The following is a 15,184-nucleotide window of genomic DNA, read 5'->3' as shown; positions in this document are numbered from 1 at the left end:
ATATTACCACATAAACCAAAAATTACTATTTGCCACATAATTCTTGCTTTTTCCCACTTTCTGTGAGTCACTAAGAAAAGACAGAAAGCTGACATGCACATTTCTTGATTGCAAATATTGGCTTTTGGCTTGCTCACACCAGGCTCAAGCATGCTGCAGTCTAATTTTGCAGTCCTTTGCAAACAGAGCAGCATTTTGATGCAAGAATTTTGCAACATGGCTAAACTTGAACCTCTATTGCATTTGATTATGTCTTCACATTCATAACCTGGACATTGATTAATCTATTTAGTTATTTAATAACTAAAAAGTATTAAGCAGTAACTTAATAAATATACCCTTTCAAAATTCCCTACTAGTGACCTCAGATCAATCAAAATCATTAAAAACACAGACAAGTCTTACAAATTACAAAAGAATGCAATGTCTGAACATGCAGACTCTAAGATTATATAAATGATGAGTTGCTCAGAAATAAAATGGTCTAATCCAAAAGGTGATGTTCAATAAGAGGTGGCAAAATGAAAGTTGAAGATAACCCCTAAATCATTAAAAGAGACAGAAGCAATTTATATTTTTAGATCTAAAAGGATAACTGCATAAGTTGAAAGAAATAGATTTTCATATTGGTCATGTGTCAGACCAAAAGATACTTATTAGAACAATATTATTTGTCACTCAGGAATTCTATTTTAGCTTGCCACAGAAAAAAAGCATTTCTCAATATGTAAATGTATCCTTTGCCACATTTCAGAAAGTAGTATATCAAAACAAACCTTTGGTGTTATTTGAGAAAGCTGCTGAATATCCAAATCATCTATCTCTTCTCCAGAGATTGCCTGGGAATTTTTGGAATACAATCCTAGTCGACTAGCTGTAAAAGAGTCATAAAAAACCTTATTATAATAATTTACCCTTTTAAGACATTAAGTACTCTTTTTTTTTTTAATCCTAATATTTTCTGCAGCATTTCAGATTTGAAATACCTGGAGCAGAACATCTTACTACATTATTGATTCAGTATGTTGGAGTAAATTACATGAACCCTCAACATGCTACAAAGTCTATCCTAAATCAGGTATTTATTTGCTTAGTCTTTTTAGGTCTAAAGGTCTGTAATTGATTCTGTCAGGTGTCATATAAACAAATAGAGGAGCTCAGTTATCTCAAAGAATTTACAGTTCAAAAATAACATGACAGAAAATGAAAAATAACATGAGGGAGACAAGGAAAACAAAAAACCCTCTGATAATACACTCCAAGTTTGGGGGTATACTCTTCACGTGCACATTGAACTGTTCATCATCCTGTTTGTAAAGAATTTTTATTCTAGCTAAAGTGCTTGTTCTTTAATGCATCGTATTGTGAAAAGAAATTAAGTAGTTTGCTTAAATATTTATTACTAATACTTCAGCTTCAAACTTAGTTATATGGACAAAACTACTAGACAACACTGAAGTGCCATACATCATTATTCCTTGTCACTGGCTCTTTTAGTTCATCCCTGCTGTCAGAGACAGGCACCCAAAGCTGAGGGTAGGCAGGGTGCTGGTGGTGATGTAACAGTAAGAATCAGAAATCAAGCATATGTAATAAGTAAACAACATGAAAAAAAAAAATTTTCAAACAGCCAAAGTCATGCTAACCAAACAAGAAAAGCTGCTATTCAAGCTGAAACCAAAGTATCACTTCAGGCTAGGATTGTGGGGGTTTTGGGCCTTTTCCCCTGCTAATTCCACTGTGCCATTCATTCATTCAAAATACAGAACTCACAAATGTTAAAGCCTTAATACGCACACTTCCTAACAATTAGCTAAGCAGAAAACAAGAAAATATGAAAGGAAGTGAACTGTTCATACCAATGGCAACTGCAGTTTCCTGTGAATCTCCAGTAACCATTTTTATTGCAACTCCTGAGGTGATGAGTGTAGTAACAGCTTCTTTTACTCCAGTCCGCGGGGGATCGATTATTCCCACAAGCCCCAAAAAAGTCAGCTGTCCCAACTCAGGACCAGAAGCTAAGGCCAGAACTTTAGGAAGAAAAAGAAATAAAAATTTTAAGATTTGAAATTAATATTTACATCAGCATTTAAAACAACTGTTTCTAACTAAGAGGCCAGCATAAAGCAAAGGGCTGGAATTGATATTTTCCTTTTTTTAAACCTTGGTAGTAGCAATGCTGAGCATTCACAATAGCCTACTTATGTACACTCTTGTCTTCTAAACAACTCCTTACCAAACAGCCAGGTTTTAAAGATAACTTTCCTATTTATTCTCATCTGAAAGTGTTTATATTTTGACTGTGTGGAAGGAGAACCGCATTTAGCTTTGTGATTTCTCTGTGCATTTCTTTTATGCATTAGGATGAAAGGAAGGATCATTTAACATATTTATTTTCTGCTTTACTTTTTTTTTTTACCTTTTGAGAGGCAGATTTCATTGAGTACATGCTGAATATTTTCTGAAATGTCTTTTCAAGTACGATTCTTAATTCAAATATATTTAAATATCATTAGAGTTGTAAGGAAAAAGCAAGTTTGCTCTTTTCAAAACATTACCCTTGATTTTTTTGACTGACAGAACAAATGACTGTTCAAATAAAATAGCAAAAAAATACCACTCCTAGCATATCCTCTCAGCTTCTAATAATTTGTATCTTAGGAATTTCCTGAGCCACAGAGTACAGCAAAGGTACTCTGTGGCTCCCTTTAAAAATAAAAAAAAAAATTAAAAAATTAAAGAGCTGTGCATGGACTTAACAGCCTAGAGATCTCATTACAGAGGCCAAAGAAATCCAGTCCATGTAGAATCCTGGCCCATAATCAAGTCCTGTCAATCATCTTGTGAAAAAGATTTTGTTTTATCTAAAATTCTCTACAACTTGTTAACTAAGAAGACAATTCTAATGGCATCTCCTGACCTGCAATCAGTTGTGCTAGCCTAACTCATGAGGTGACAGAAGCCAAAGTAATGGACAAATAAACACATTTACATTTAAAAAAACCCTACAGGCATCCATAATAAGGTATAGAAGCCATTAAGTAGCAATGCTCATTAAGTAGTACTGTTCAGTTATGGTCATAGGCAAGAGATGACAGAAAGCAACAGTGCCCTTTCTCACCCTCTGCAGTTTAATCATGGCATTATACAGGCCTAAAAACTAAACACAGTGGCACTTACTGAACAAAAAAACCCAACCAACCAAACAAAGAAGATCCCAGTGTTTTGGGTTGCTCTTGTTTGTTGTTGTTGGTTTAGTTTGTTTTTTTTTTTAACAACAAGCAGTGCCTGTTTAAATGAATTTGATATTTTGAGAGACTTTTGAAACAGCCTTACCTCTAAGCCCTGCAGAACCCATAGACACCTTCTCTTGCTGGTATTGCTCTCTCTGCTGCTGCACCAGGGGTAGGCTCTGTCCCTTACAGTTATAGGATGTACAGTATCTAATGACTTGTTCATAAGCACCTTTCATAAAGCAAATCTCAGGTTTGTCCTAAAAGAAAAAAGAGCTGCTGTGTGTACATGTGTGCATGCATAACTACACATACACAAGTACATGCACACATGGATACGTAAGAATGACATGTGCACTTTTGTTTACAATCTTAAGAACACAATGCAAATCAAACTTACACTTCTAAACATAAAAATCTGCTCTTTTGAGTGTCTCTAGACAGTGTAAATTCAAGAGTGGTAAAGTCAAAAGAGCCAAGCTAATAATCAATTTCTCATTTCAGAACACAGGCACTGCAAGTCACAGTTTACAGACTAGGAGGCCATGCAAAGGACAGAAATTCAACTTACACAGGACATTAGACCTGAAAGACCTTAAGCTCCTCATCCAACCAGCTGCACAGGTCATTAAACATCCCCTCCATTCTTGTACAAGGCCTAGTAACTCTAATATTTTCCAGATATCCATTTAGCCTTGATATCATCATATCATGGGACTCAGAGTCCACCAGCTACCTCAAACACTTAACTCCAATGCTAAATCAACTCATTCCTTCTCCCCCACCTTTCCATTAAGAACTGCTGCCTCAGCTAAATTTCCAATCACTGATCACTCATCTTTCTCTCCAGCTGAACTAAAAAGCTCCTTTTTAATATGCCTATTTTCTTCCTGTGAAGTTATTCATATGCACAGCAGTCAAGTTACCTCAATCTTTAATGATAGGCTTAAGAGACTTCCAAGTTTCTAAATCCGCTGCATATTCTTAGTCTTCAAATAATTTATGTTCCCTTCCAATCCGCTATCAATTTTCCAACATTCTTTTAAAATTGCTGATTCCAAAACACAGACACGGTAAGTCTTTACGTGAATTAAAATCTTATAGCAATTCTGCTCTTTAAAAAGACATGGATAATCAACAACATAACCCATACAGCTAAAAGGAGTCAAATGCTTTCTTTCCAAAGCAGATTTTACAGTGATACTGGAACACTGTCAGCAAGCCTGGTTTTGATCTGAAGTACTGGAAGATGTTTTTCATAAATCCAATAAAAGGTCTGTTGTTGCACATACTGTCTAGAAGGCTCCAGTTATCAGACTGGCAGCGATTATGTCAATACTTGTAACAAAAACATTTATATGGATCTAAATGAAACATGAATGCACATATGTATGTGAAAGTACCAGAAGGCAGAAAAAGAGATTAAAAGAGTGGGTTTTATTGATAATCCATGCCAGTGTTGACATCAATAACATTTGTCAATGCTGGGGATGTGATGTCTGCATCAAACCAGAAATCCTGTGTTTTAAAACAAATGAAATTTTACTATTGAACATCAATGCATACTCTTGCTCTTAATTCATTATGTAACTATGCAGCACTGGAACAGCAGAAGATTGGCAGAATTGCTTTGGATGTTTGAGAAGAAAGAAGAAGGAAGGAGAAATAGCTAAGTATACATTCAAGGTCTCAGTTTTCAAAACACTTAAAATAATGTTCCAGGATGTCTTTTAGGGAAATTATTTCTTGTGATTCCTTTTCTCTACCTCAGAGCTTGAAACTAAAGCTGTGTCTATTATCAAGCCATATTTCTAGGCCTGTGCACTACTGCCAGCCTTCCAAAACTTCTGAAGCGAAAAATGAAGATATTAAACAAGGTAGATAACCATTCTACAGAGCCAGTGCTCACGGAAACAGTGATTGAAGTTTACCTGCTGTGTTCTGTGAATGCATTTAACAGCCATCCATTTTTGTTCTGAGCTGAAGGGATATTCAGCCTTCCTTATGTAGTCTTCCTGGACTCCATCTAAACCCATCTGTATAAAACAGAAGCACCACCACAATGTCAGGACCTTTTCTTTTCAAACAGGTATGAAATTTGATGACTTGTTGAAACACCTTAGTTAGCAAACATCACTTAATTAAAGAACAATTTCATCTCCAAAGTTGCCTTTTGAGCACACTGTTCCAATTTAGATAGACTTCTTGGCAAACTAGCACTGAAAACACCTAGAAACTTCTTTCAGGCTTCAGCATGAGCCTTGCTACATTTTTCAGTAGCTGTAATGGGTGCGTCACAGCATTACACAAAAAACCAACAACAACCCCACTCCCTTCCCAACAGAAAAGAGCCCAAACACTTCAGGACAGTGCCTACAATTCAAAAGCCCTGCACTTAAGAGGCACTATAAATTCTGCAGTCACCAATACATCAGTTACCAACTTCCCTCTGCTACTGATGTGAAACTGGGAAAGAGACAGTACAGTCAATACTCAACAGGTAAATCAGTTTGTGGCAGGTGAAAAGACAGTACTAAGTGCAAAAAGATGAAAATAGAGATTTTACTTCACTTGTAAATTTTTTTTTCTGATCCTTCAGAATGCCCAAGATTTACAAGAAAGAAACATAGGAGATGAGCAGTTGCAATACAAATCTAGGAGATCCAAAAGAGAAGAAAATGAGAAAAACAAAGCCAAAACTTATTACTACACATTTCCCACCTGCCATTAATCCAAAAAGCACCATCAAGTACACACCTTCATAGCAAGTGCAATTAAAGCCCCTTCTGTTGGCTTCCCCATCAATGTGTTGTTTCTAATCAAGGCATCATTGCACACACAACCAGCCTAAATGATGAGGAAGGAAGGGGGAGAAAACAGAACACAAAGTAAATGCCATGCAAAGCTCTTGTGCTACATCATCAGCTAAAACTCACCTTTCTTTGCCAAAATCTTACCTCCACAATTTTGCTAATGGATGGGTTGTTATAACCATGAATAACTTCACCATCGAGCATCACTTCTCCAAACCTGTTATAACCTACTCCAGTAACCTGCAAGACAAGCAGCCAGAGGCAGCATGCAATGTAGTGTTCACCAGGTTAACTGCTCTCAGCTTTTATTATAAACTACTGAAGAATTTCAAAAGGTCATTCATAATGCTGCTTTTACTCAGTGTGCATGAATTCTTCTTACTCAGCTTCTAATGCAGCAACAGTCGGAATTCAATAAAATATATGACAGACTAATTTTTTTTAACAGTATCAATTTTATTCCTCAGCATAAATAAATGTAGTGTATGTTGTTTCCTTACAGTATTAAGCTTTTCTTTTTTCTTCTTTCTTTTGCTTTCTAACTTTTTCCTCCTATTTTCTCCACCCTGATTAATAATGCATACCCCCTGCAGGGGAATGGAATTACAGAGCAGAGACCTACTTCCATCGAGTTATTAAAAAAAAAAGAAACAGTTGAACAGCCTCTCAGTTATACCTCAGAAAGGTGTTAAAACCAGTAAAATTGTATTTTTAGTGCATAAAAATCAGGCATCCTACTAGGATCCTAAAAAAATCCTCATATCTACAGCATTAACAGCTAATACATTTCACAGCCATTTTAAGTTCTCTTTCCATTAGGAAAAAGGAGCTGATTTGACCCAGATGCAACTGTGCTAGCAGCAGTATTCATATAGACTTCCAGCAATAAAAAAACAAGTATCAGGATATATAAGAAAATATAGGCAAATAATAGGAAACAGTGTGAAAAAATGCCAGCATTTTTGCTTGCAGAATAAAATTACAAGATTATCTATTAACTCTATCGTGGAAACAAAACCCAGGTCAAGGAGTTTGAGAATTTAAGAACTTGATTAAAACGTTACTATGAACTCACATCCAGTTCCACACCTCCCTGCTTTTGCTTCTCTTCCGTGGATTTACATCATTGGTCTTTCCAGCAACTCCCTAATCTCAACAATCACTGTTTCATGTCCTGCTCCTACCTGCAAGTCCATCCATTATAAAAAATGAAGAATGACAGTGCATATTCAGTATGAATAGTTCACACAATAAACTGCCTTTTAGGCAAAAAGTTGGATATCTCCACTTTAAATGTTTGGAACATGTAAATTTTCGGGGGTTTTCTTCATACCTGAAACAGCAAAATAGCCTCAACTTTCTGTACTAAAGAAAAACAGTATCTCAGCTTGGCTGCGTATCTTAGCATCTGTCTCTTATTCTGTGTGACCTACAGTCACCAAAAGTTGTAAGAACTTAGCATATATTAAAAAATGCTTCTGTAACCAGAGAAGGCTTGGATAGCACAGTTCAAAAGCTGCATACTAAATGAACTGAGGGACAGGAGTCTAGTGCTATAAATTTATGCTTTCTTAACTGATGCTTTACCTGTAGTATAGTCCAGCATGTTTCAGCTGATACACAAAACCAAATAAAAAGGCAAATTCAAGTCTAAGTGTCACACCACATACCTCAGCATGCTGCCCATCAGAAGTAAAAATATGGGTAACAGTCATTTCATTCTTTGTCAGAGTTCCAGTTTTATCTGAACAAATGACATTGCAACAACCTGAAATAACAAATTAACATTTATAAGACAATTCTTGTTCAGAACAATCCAAGTAACTAAGAGAAAAGTACGCAAGCTGAGCAAATTTCTAGAAATATTGCAGCTGTGAAGAAAAACAAGTGAGAGACAGCAAATTTTCAACTAATAATGAGTGATTGTACAAGGGTCTTTGAGAGTTTGTCCAATAAATAAAAAACTCTCCAAACTAATTTAAATCCCAAATTCACAATTTATACAAAATGTGTCCACTCACTGCCTCTCCTGTATTTTATTCTGCTGTACCTCAAGCTACATTACTGACATCTCAATTGTGATTCCTGGTGAGGAGAAATACTAGGAGCCTGCTTTACAGAAGTCATTCTTCTTTATTAAAAAGTACAACATGTACTTAACACTAGTCATTATATTTGTGTCACACTAGTAAGTCACAAGTGACTTACTAATAAACCCAAAAATTTTAATAAGCTTGAATAGATTACAAAAATGTGAGATTTGTATATGCCTTTTTAACTCTGGAATGGAGATTCTGAGAGACTGTTGCAGTATCTTGACATTTCTAGGCATGACAGCAGGAGCTGTACAAGCATCAAAAAACCTTGCAACACTAATGAAACTCTGCTAGAGGCATTGGAAAAAAAATTTCTTAATCTTTAAATTGCAAAAAGGAATTCAGATGCAGCAGATTTATTTAACTTACTATTTCTATTTCTTTTCCATGTCCTGTACTTTACATGTTTTATGACTCAACCTGCACACAGAACTTCTTTGAGCTTGAAAGTTTTTAAATGATTTTACATTCTAATATGAGCAGCATAACATCCTGAAGGCTCATTATGATTACAAAGCATTTTCTAATATTCAAATATGGATTTGTTTTCAACTGTTAATATCATTCCTAAATTTACACCAAGAAAGTTTTAATTTAAAAAAAAATTTACAGGTCTTACTTAACAAGAACATCTTACAGCAAACAATCAGTTTAGTGTATTGCTAGCATGGCGTGCTATTAATTGGCAGATTTTTTATTTCTTAAAAAAAGTAGTTAGAAGGCGCACAGAAACATCTCCCTGCATTGCTCCAGGGTAACACACATTCAATTAAGGAATATTTTAAAGATGCCAACATGCTGCTAGCAAAATAAGAATACCTGCTTTGTTTTCCTCATTAGTCATCAATATTTCCTAACATTTACACCAAAAACACTATCTCTAAGTTAGTCTAGTCATACCTAAAGTTTCAACAATAGGCAGCTTTTTCACAATCGCCCGTTTCTTCACCATTCTCATCACACCAAGGGCCAGTGTCACCGTTACCACAATTGGGAGTCCTTCAGGGATTGCAGCTACAGCCAAACTGTAATGAAAGTAAATACACAGATCTGTCTTCAAATGTCACACAGGACTACACAGTAGTGATGAATTTACAATTCAGACCATTCTTTCTGTAGCTGACTGGTCACTGAGATGAAAACAGAAAAGAAGGAGTCACCATGTGATTCCAGTTGTATAGCATTCATTATAAGAAACCCGCTGAAGACAGCAACGAATGAAATAAATTAGATCATTTCTGCTCATTATTTATGCAAAAGTATGAAGAAATCTAGGGGAGAGGGAGAAATCAATTGTACATCTGTTTTGCCTACACAAAACACTAATTAGGGCTGTGCAAAGCAGACCAGATTGTGAAGAATAAGTTTAGTCAGCACTAAGCAGAACTGGGAAATGCCACCACTGATCCACAATTGCTACTGCCAGATCATGATGTGGCAGCAAATTAAGCGAGGGAATGGCCTTGAAGGTCATTTATAAAACAAACAAATAAAAAACTTGATGACAGTGTAAATGCTCAAAGATGCAGTTCCTGAGTTTCTTTTCTCCCCTCCACAAATGCGCAATTCTTCAGAATCTGATCCTGTCACTGAAAGAAACCCTACAGCACAGCACTTATGCCCATGTAATCAGCAACCCAACAACTTCTCTAGAAGTATGGAGTTAGACCATCTAAATTCAGTGCTGTTCTCAGCAAACACACTGGGATTAAGTTTGCATAATATAGCAGAGGTTGAGTTATTGAACTACATGACAAAGCTTGCAATAACTTTGTCATATGCCTTGTAAAATTACAGCTACTTTATTTACTCAGCAACAAAAATTCAAACTGTAGAACTCTATTGCCTGTTTGCAGATGTTCCACAAGACAGTCAGAAATCACCATATGAATGTAAAGTTTAAGAGACTAACAGGAACATACTGCATTATTAAAAATATGTAAGAATTTGCTTTTCTATTTTCATTTTGTATTACATGAAGTTAAGAGCAGCGTATGCAAGCATATTTATGAAATAGATCACTAGCTTTCAAACACTTGCTGTAATGAATGATCTGCATTATTTCACAACATAAATCTTACCTCACACCAATTGTGAACATATCAAGGATATGCTTTCCTTGCAACCAGCCAACTAGCATAATAACTCCTATAAAGAAAACAGTCAAGGGGAAAAATGTAAAACCAGCAAGTACTGTAGCCTCATGGGGACAAGAAAAAATTCAAATAACCAGAATAAAGCTTACAACTGTGCTACCTACAAAAATTATTTATTTCATTGTCATGATTCCATTAGTATAGCAAAGATGAGAGAGCTTTAGCCAGTCAAGTTGCCCAATCATAGCTTTAAGTGAGGTACTCACTTATGCACACCTTGAATCAGAATCCAAGACACATTGCAATTTAAAAGGAAGCATTTGGAGGACAAAAAGTCAGTAAAGTACATTTGAAGGAAGAAGCAAGTGAACACCCTTATGATTAGAGTTATGTCACATTATGCAATTTGCAGATGACTAGTGACATGAACTCAAAGTGACCAATGAAATAGGGAGCCAAGAGATTTTTAGAGATTTAGTCTTCCATTTCCCAGGCTCCCACACTAGTTTCCTTTAGATAATCTTTTGCAATTATTTTACATAAATTATCTTACCTATTATACCAAAGGAATACAAGGAAAGCTGTTTTCCCAAGAGATCCATGCTCTTCTGCAGAGGTGTCTTTGGAGCCTTGATAAATGGCAAACAAGCATCAGTTAACAAATGAACTGCACAACATTTTACTTCACAGATGCAAAATTCAAGTCAGTCAGTGGATAAGATGCAGTTATACCCTATGTTTCCATACATTTACTTTAGGAAAACAGACTGTTCTTTCACAGAATTCAATGAGAGTCAAAAATACTTCAATGAAATCAAATATTTATTAGAAATATTTTTCTAGGGCTTTGTGATATCTGCAACAAATCTAATATAAAACGTCTTATAAAAAACTCCATTAAACAAACAAAAAATCATGCCAACTACAAGCTACTGCACTTTCTCCAAGACCAAAAAAGCTCTTGGTAGCAAGAATAAAACTGATTTTCAAAATACAGGCATTAGAGCCCTGGAAAGCCAGTTATATTTCAGAGGGAATGTTTTTAATCATCTACAGAAAATTCAATTTAGCAAAACAGAAAGCTATGTAAATATTTAGACAGGTGCTGAGTATTATATTCACAATTAGTATCTTTAGGTCAGCTATGGATATTTTGTTGCACTGCATTCAATTACTACTTTCATGTTCAAGAGCTAAAAGATTTGCTTCACTAGAGGAAAGGGAAATACTGAAAACAATGTATGTTTAACTAAGTTCCTACAGAATAAATTCAAAGTTTTAATGAATGAAATACACAGTTTCAAACTGTCTTTGCTTCTAAATATCTTCTCTTACCTCTTCTGCTTGCATCATCTTGAAAACCTCCCCAAATTCAGAGTTTTCTCCTGTTCCAATAACTATCCCCTAAAAAAATCAAAAAACAACATAAAGATAAAGCAAAATCAAATCTGAAGTTTTAATGTTAGTTGTTGTTATCAACAGATTTGACTCCAATCATGGGAGTCAAATGCCATTTAGCCCAATAAAAATTTAACTTTGTTTATGGAATTAGTTCTTGTCACAAGTAGGGATTTTTTCCTAAAATCCTTTTGCCTCAGTGAAACAAATTGCTTTACTGTGTACTGCTGAAGTTCTTAGTAACTACCAGTAGCAAAACTCAAACTGGTAACACCTAATACTAGCCAGAACCATATGTTCTGTTACACATTTTCAAACACCTGAGTCTAGCTTTAGAAGTAAAACACCACAACCTGGACAGAGGAGTTTCACATCATCTACTCCCTATGAATTTGAGCTCTCATGGCAACAGTTTTCTTATTAAACTAGTGTATCAAAAAACAGCAGTGAGAAAAGCTGTGCAAAGTATCACACTAATCACCGGGAGTTAAAATTAAAAAGTAACAACCACTTTCAAATAGTTAAAACACAGAACATATCCTTTTCTCTCAATAATGATTTTACCTTTGCTTTTCCACATCTGACCAATGTCCCCATGAAAGCAATATTGCTCCTAGAAGTAAGGTCTCCATTGGTTGCTGCTGGCTGAGGAGCTGTAGACTTAGAGCAAGGAGCTGTCTCACCTGTGAGACTGGATTCATCAATAGAAAGGTCCACAGCCTTTGAAAACAAAATAGGTTTAAAAAAATGACAATATTTTGTAAGTATTTGGAAGCGAAATGCTAAGTTTCACAATTTTGACCATTAAAATATAAAATATGATTAGGAGACATGTCAATATTTTAAGGATCAACAGAGCAACAAGCACTCCTACAAAGCTCTCACCAGAGTCAAAGATGGAAGATGAAGATGCCACTTTGCTACTGTTCAAATTTCGCCACGAGCTCTGAAGTATTCATTGCCACTACCAAAAGGAATTGTGTTTCATGTCTACACTGTTATAGGTATATTAGTTTTTGATTCAATATGCTGGCTTTAAAGAAGATCAGAAAACTTGATGGACCACTCATTAACATACAGAAAACCTAGGCCAGAAAAGATCTGCAAATTCATTTTAAAAACCAAGATTGTCGCCGAAAAATCAGACCAGTGAAGAAAAGTTTTCATTTGTACAAATGCCTTCCCAAAGCAAATAGTGCCTACTTATCATTTCTACAGTTTTCTAGGACAGCATCAATGAGAACATGCAGAACAAATCTAGTTCTTTCTCTGAAAATGTGATCTCCATATAATTCCTTTTTAAAACCCACCATCCTGTAGCAATGCCCAGTAGACACCAGAGGAAAATAAGGTGACATGTTCTTATTTTCAAATGATCTGCAAGAATAGTTTACGATGGAAAAAATTCTCATCTAGTGAAGGGCTGCAGACAGCTGAGAAACTTCTAATTCCATTTCTGCTTTGCTTTGCAAGAGGCCTGAGCATGCTGCTATCATAGCATGGTATCAGATATGAGCAGGAAAGTAGGTGCTGCTGCAACAGCAGTTTCATAACAATGCAGGGACTGCACAATTGCCAAGGGAAGCAGAGTGTTTGCAGTCATAAAAAATAAACCCACTCAAGTACCAACTACACCACAGAGTCAAACAACACAATCCAAACAAATTTGTCAACTAGTTAATTTAGAATTTGTCATGAAATGAACACTGATTAATTAACTATCAGCTGTGGATAGCCTGGACATACAGATTTTTATATCCAGACACTACTTTACCAGGATAGATGGCCCAGATTCTGAGCAAACTGAGCATACTGAGGATGCCCAATCTGACAGAAAAATAACATTATTCAACTAAGGCCACCAAAATATGACAGATTAATATACAGATATACATTTCACTTCATTTTTAGAGAATGTTCAAGTACTACTATAGTGCAATTGCTTCAACTCAAGCACTTCCAGCAGTGCTAATACCACAAATTAAGTATTCAGTAAACTAGAAGATACAACAACACACAATGACGAAAAAGTGTCAGAGAGAAACGATTACACCAGCACAATTTCACAAGTTTTTCTGATATTCCACTACTGGAGAACAGTGGAACTATGCCTCAAAATGTAACGCAAATAAAGAGTGAAAACCACCTTCAACCAGATGCCAAAACATCTTAGCATTCAGACTGAAAACAACATGTATGTTTTTACAACATATTTAACACTGAGAGGGAAAAGATAGCATGTTCAAGAATACATTATATATAAAATTGAAAAAGTCTTTCTCCTGTCCTACAGTAAGAAACAACATACATTGGTTAAGAATGTATGTGACATTTGGAAAGTAATTATATCAAATATTCTATCAAGATAATTGTGAACTTCAAACAAGAACACTTACTGCACTTCAGTACTCAGTGGCAATCTTCCCTTCCCCTGTGTCCCACAGAAAGTAAAGTTACTAAATATTAAATCCAAGTTAGGAATATACCTCAAATAACCGTAGATCAGCTGGGACTCTGTCTCCCACTGACAGGCAGACTGTATCCCCTGGCACTAAATCTCTTGCAAGTGTGTGCTCCACCCGACCTTCTCGCACACTGTAGGCACAAAGAGCAGTGAGAGTGACTTCTCTGGCATTTTGGCTGAGAAAAGCATTCACACCATTGCACTTTGCAATGCTACACAGTTTAGCAAAATATTTCTAACTTGCTGCTTGTTTCTGAGAACTTACATGGCCAGTAACACCACTGGAAGGGTTCAAAGACACAACCACACAGTGTAGTGTTTTAGGTTCATAAAACAATCTTTAAAATGAGCAAAAGCAAAGTGTGTTCTATGTCAGCAAAAAAATTTGACACAAAGGAACTAAGTTCAGTAAAGTCTTTCCCATTTACTCATTTCAGATTAAACTTTTTATGATTTACTTTAGGACTTGAAGGACAAAACTACATACCAATGGCATTCTGGAGGCACTAGTTTACTAAGCTCTTCAAGAGATTTTTCTGATCTGTACTCCTGCAGAGAAATTTTTTTTAAATAAAGCAGATCACAGTTTAAACAGGGAAAACTTGCACAACATAAAATACAGCTAATGAAATTTATTTCATTAATAAAGTTGTATTAAGTAATATTCCAAACAGATAAGAGAGATGACTTTCAACAGTTCTATATCAGATAGGTTAAAAAGCAAATATGATCCCAACACTGAAAAATTTTACAGATTTGCCTACATGCATTTCTTCTGAAAAAATAGCAGAAGTTCTCTGCATTTTCCTTCAATATCTTCAGGTCTTTGTAATACTTCCTAGAAGCATTCAGGGATCAGACACATTATTGAATGCTACAGTTTAACAAATGAGTACCAAAAATACTGTGCTCATGTTCTTAGCCCCCCGAGAGCCAAGGTAACACAGCTCACCTTTAACTCAAAAAACAGGTTACAAAATTAAGATAATTAAAGACAAAGTACAAACACACAAAGCAATTCTGGTTTGGGCACACCCTGACTAAAACTGTGCATTTACAGAAAGAAAACTTTTTTATGACTTGG

The 15,184-nt window shown here is 35.6% G+C and overlaps 1 protein-coding gene across 5 annotated transcripts in view; it reads right to left on the bottom strand.

The window, feature by feature from the left end:
* The window catches only part of ATP2C1 (ATPase secretory pathway Ca2+ transporting 1), a 61,658-nt gene that overhangs the window by 9,446 nt on the left and 37,028 nt on the right, over window positions 1-15,184 (bottom strand). For all 5 annotated transcript variants that reach the window (XM_036400889.2, XM_036400913.2, XM_036400904.2 and 2 more), the window contains 14 exons: window positions 14,588-14,649; window positions 14,123-14,231; window positions 12,201-12,356; window positions 11,574-11,642; window positions 10,792-10,867; window positions 10,224-10,290; window positions 9,043-9,167; window positions 7,717-7,814; window positions 6,191-6,286; window positions 5,991-6,080; window positions 5,165-5,269; window positions 3,337-3,493; window positions 1,860-2,030; window positions 777-874 (listed from right to left, as the gene is read on the bottom strand). In XM_036400889.2, coding sequence (XP_036256782.2) covers window positions 777-874; window positions 1,860-2,030; window positions 3,337-3,493; window positions 5,165-5,269; window positions 5,991-6,080; window positions 6,191-6,286; window positions 7,717-7,814; window positions 9,043-9,167; window positions 10,224-10,290; window positions 10,792-10,867; window positions 11,574-11,642; window positions 12,201-12,356; window positions 14,123-14,231; window positions 14,588-14,649 — 1,479 coding nt within the window. The remainder of the gene's footprint in view (window positions 1-776; window positions 875-1,859; window positions 2,031-3,336; window positions 3,494-5,164; window positions 5,270-5,990; window positions 6,081-6,190; window positions 6,287-7,716; window positions 7,815-9,042; window positions 9,168-10,223; window positions 10,291-10,791; window positions 10,868-11,573; window positions 11,643-12,200; window positions 12,357-14,122; window positions 14,232-14,587; window positions 14,650-15,184) is intronic.

Source organism: Molothrus ater, chromosome 1 (assembly GCF_012460135.2).
Source record: "Molothrus ater isolate BHLD 08-10-18 breed brown headed cowbird chromosome 1, BPBGC_Mater_1.1, whole genome shotgun sequence".
Taxonomy (NCBI): Eukaryota; Metazoa; Chordata; class Aves; order Passeriformes; family Icteridae; genus Molothrus; species Molothrus ater.
Note: the sequence above shows the minus strand (reverse complement) of the source record. Positions and strands in the feature narration are given on the sequence as shown.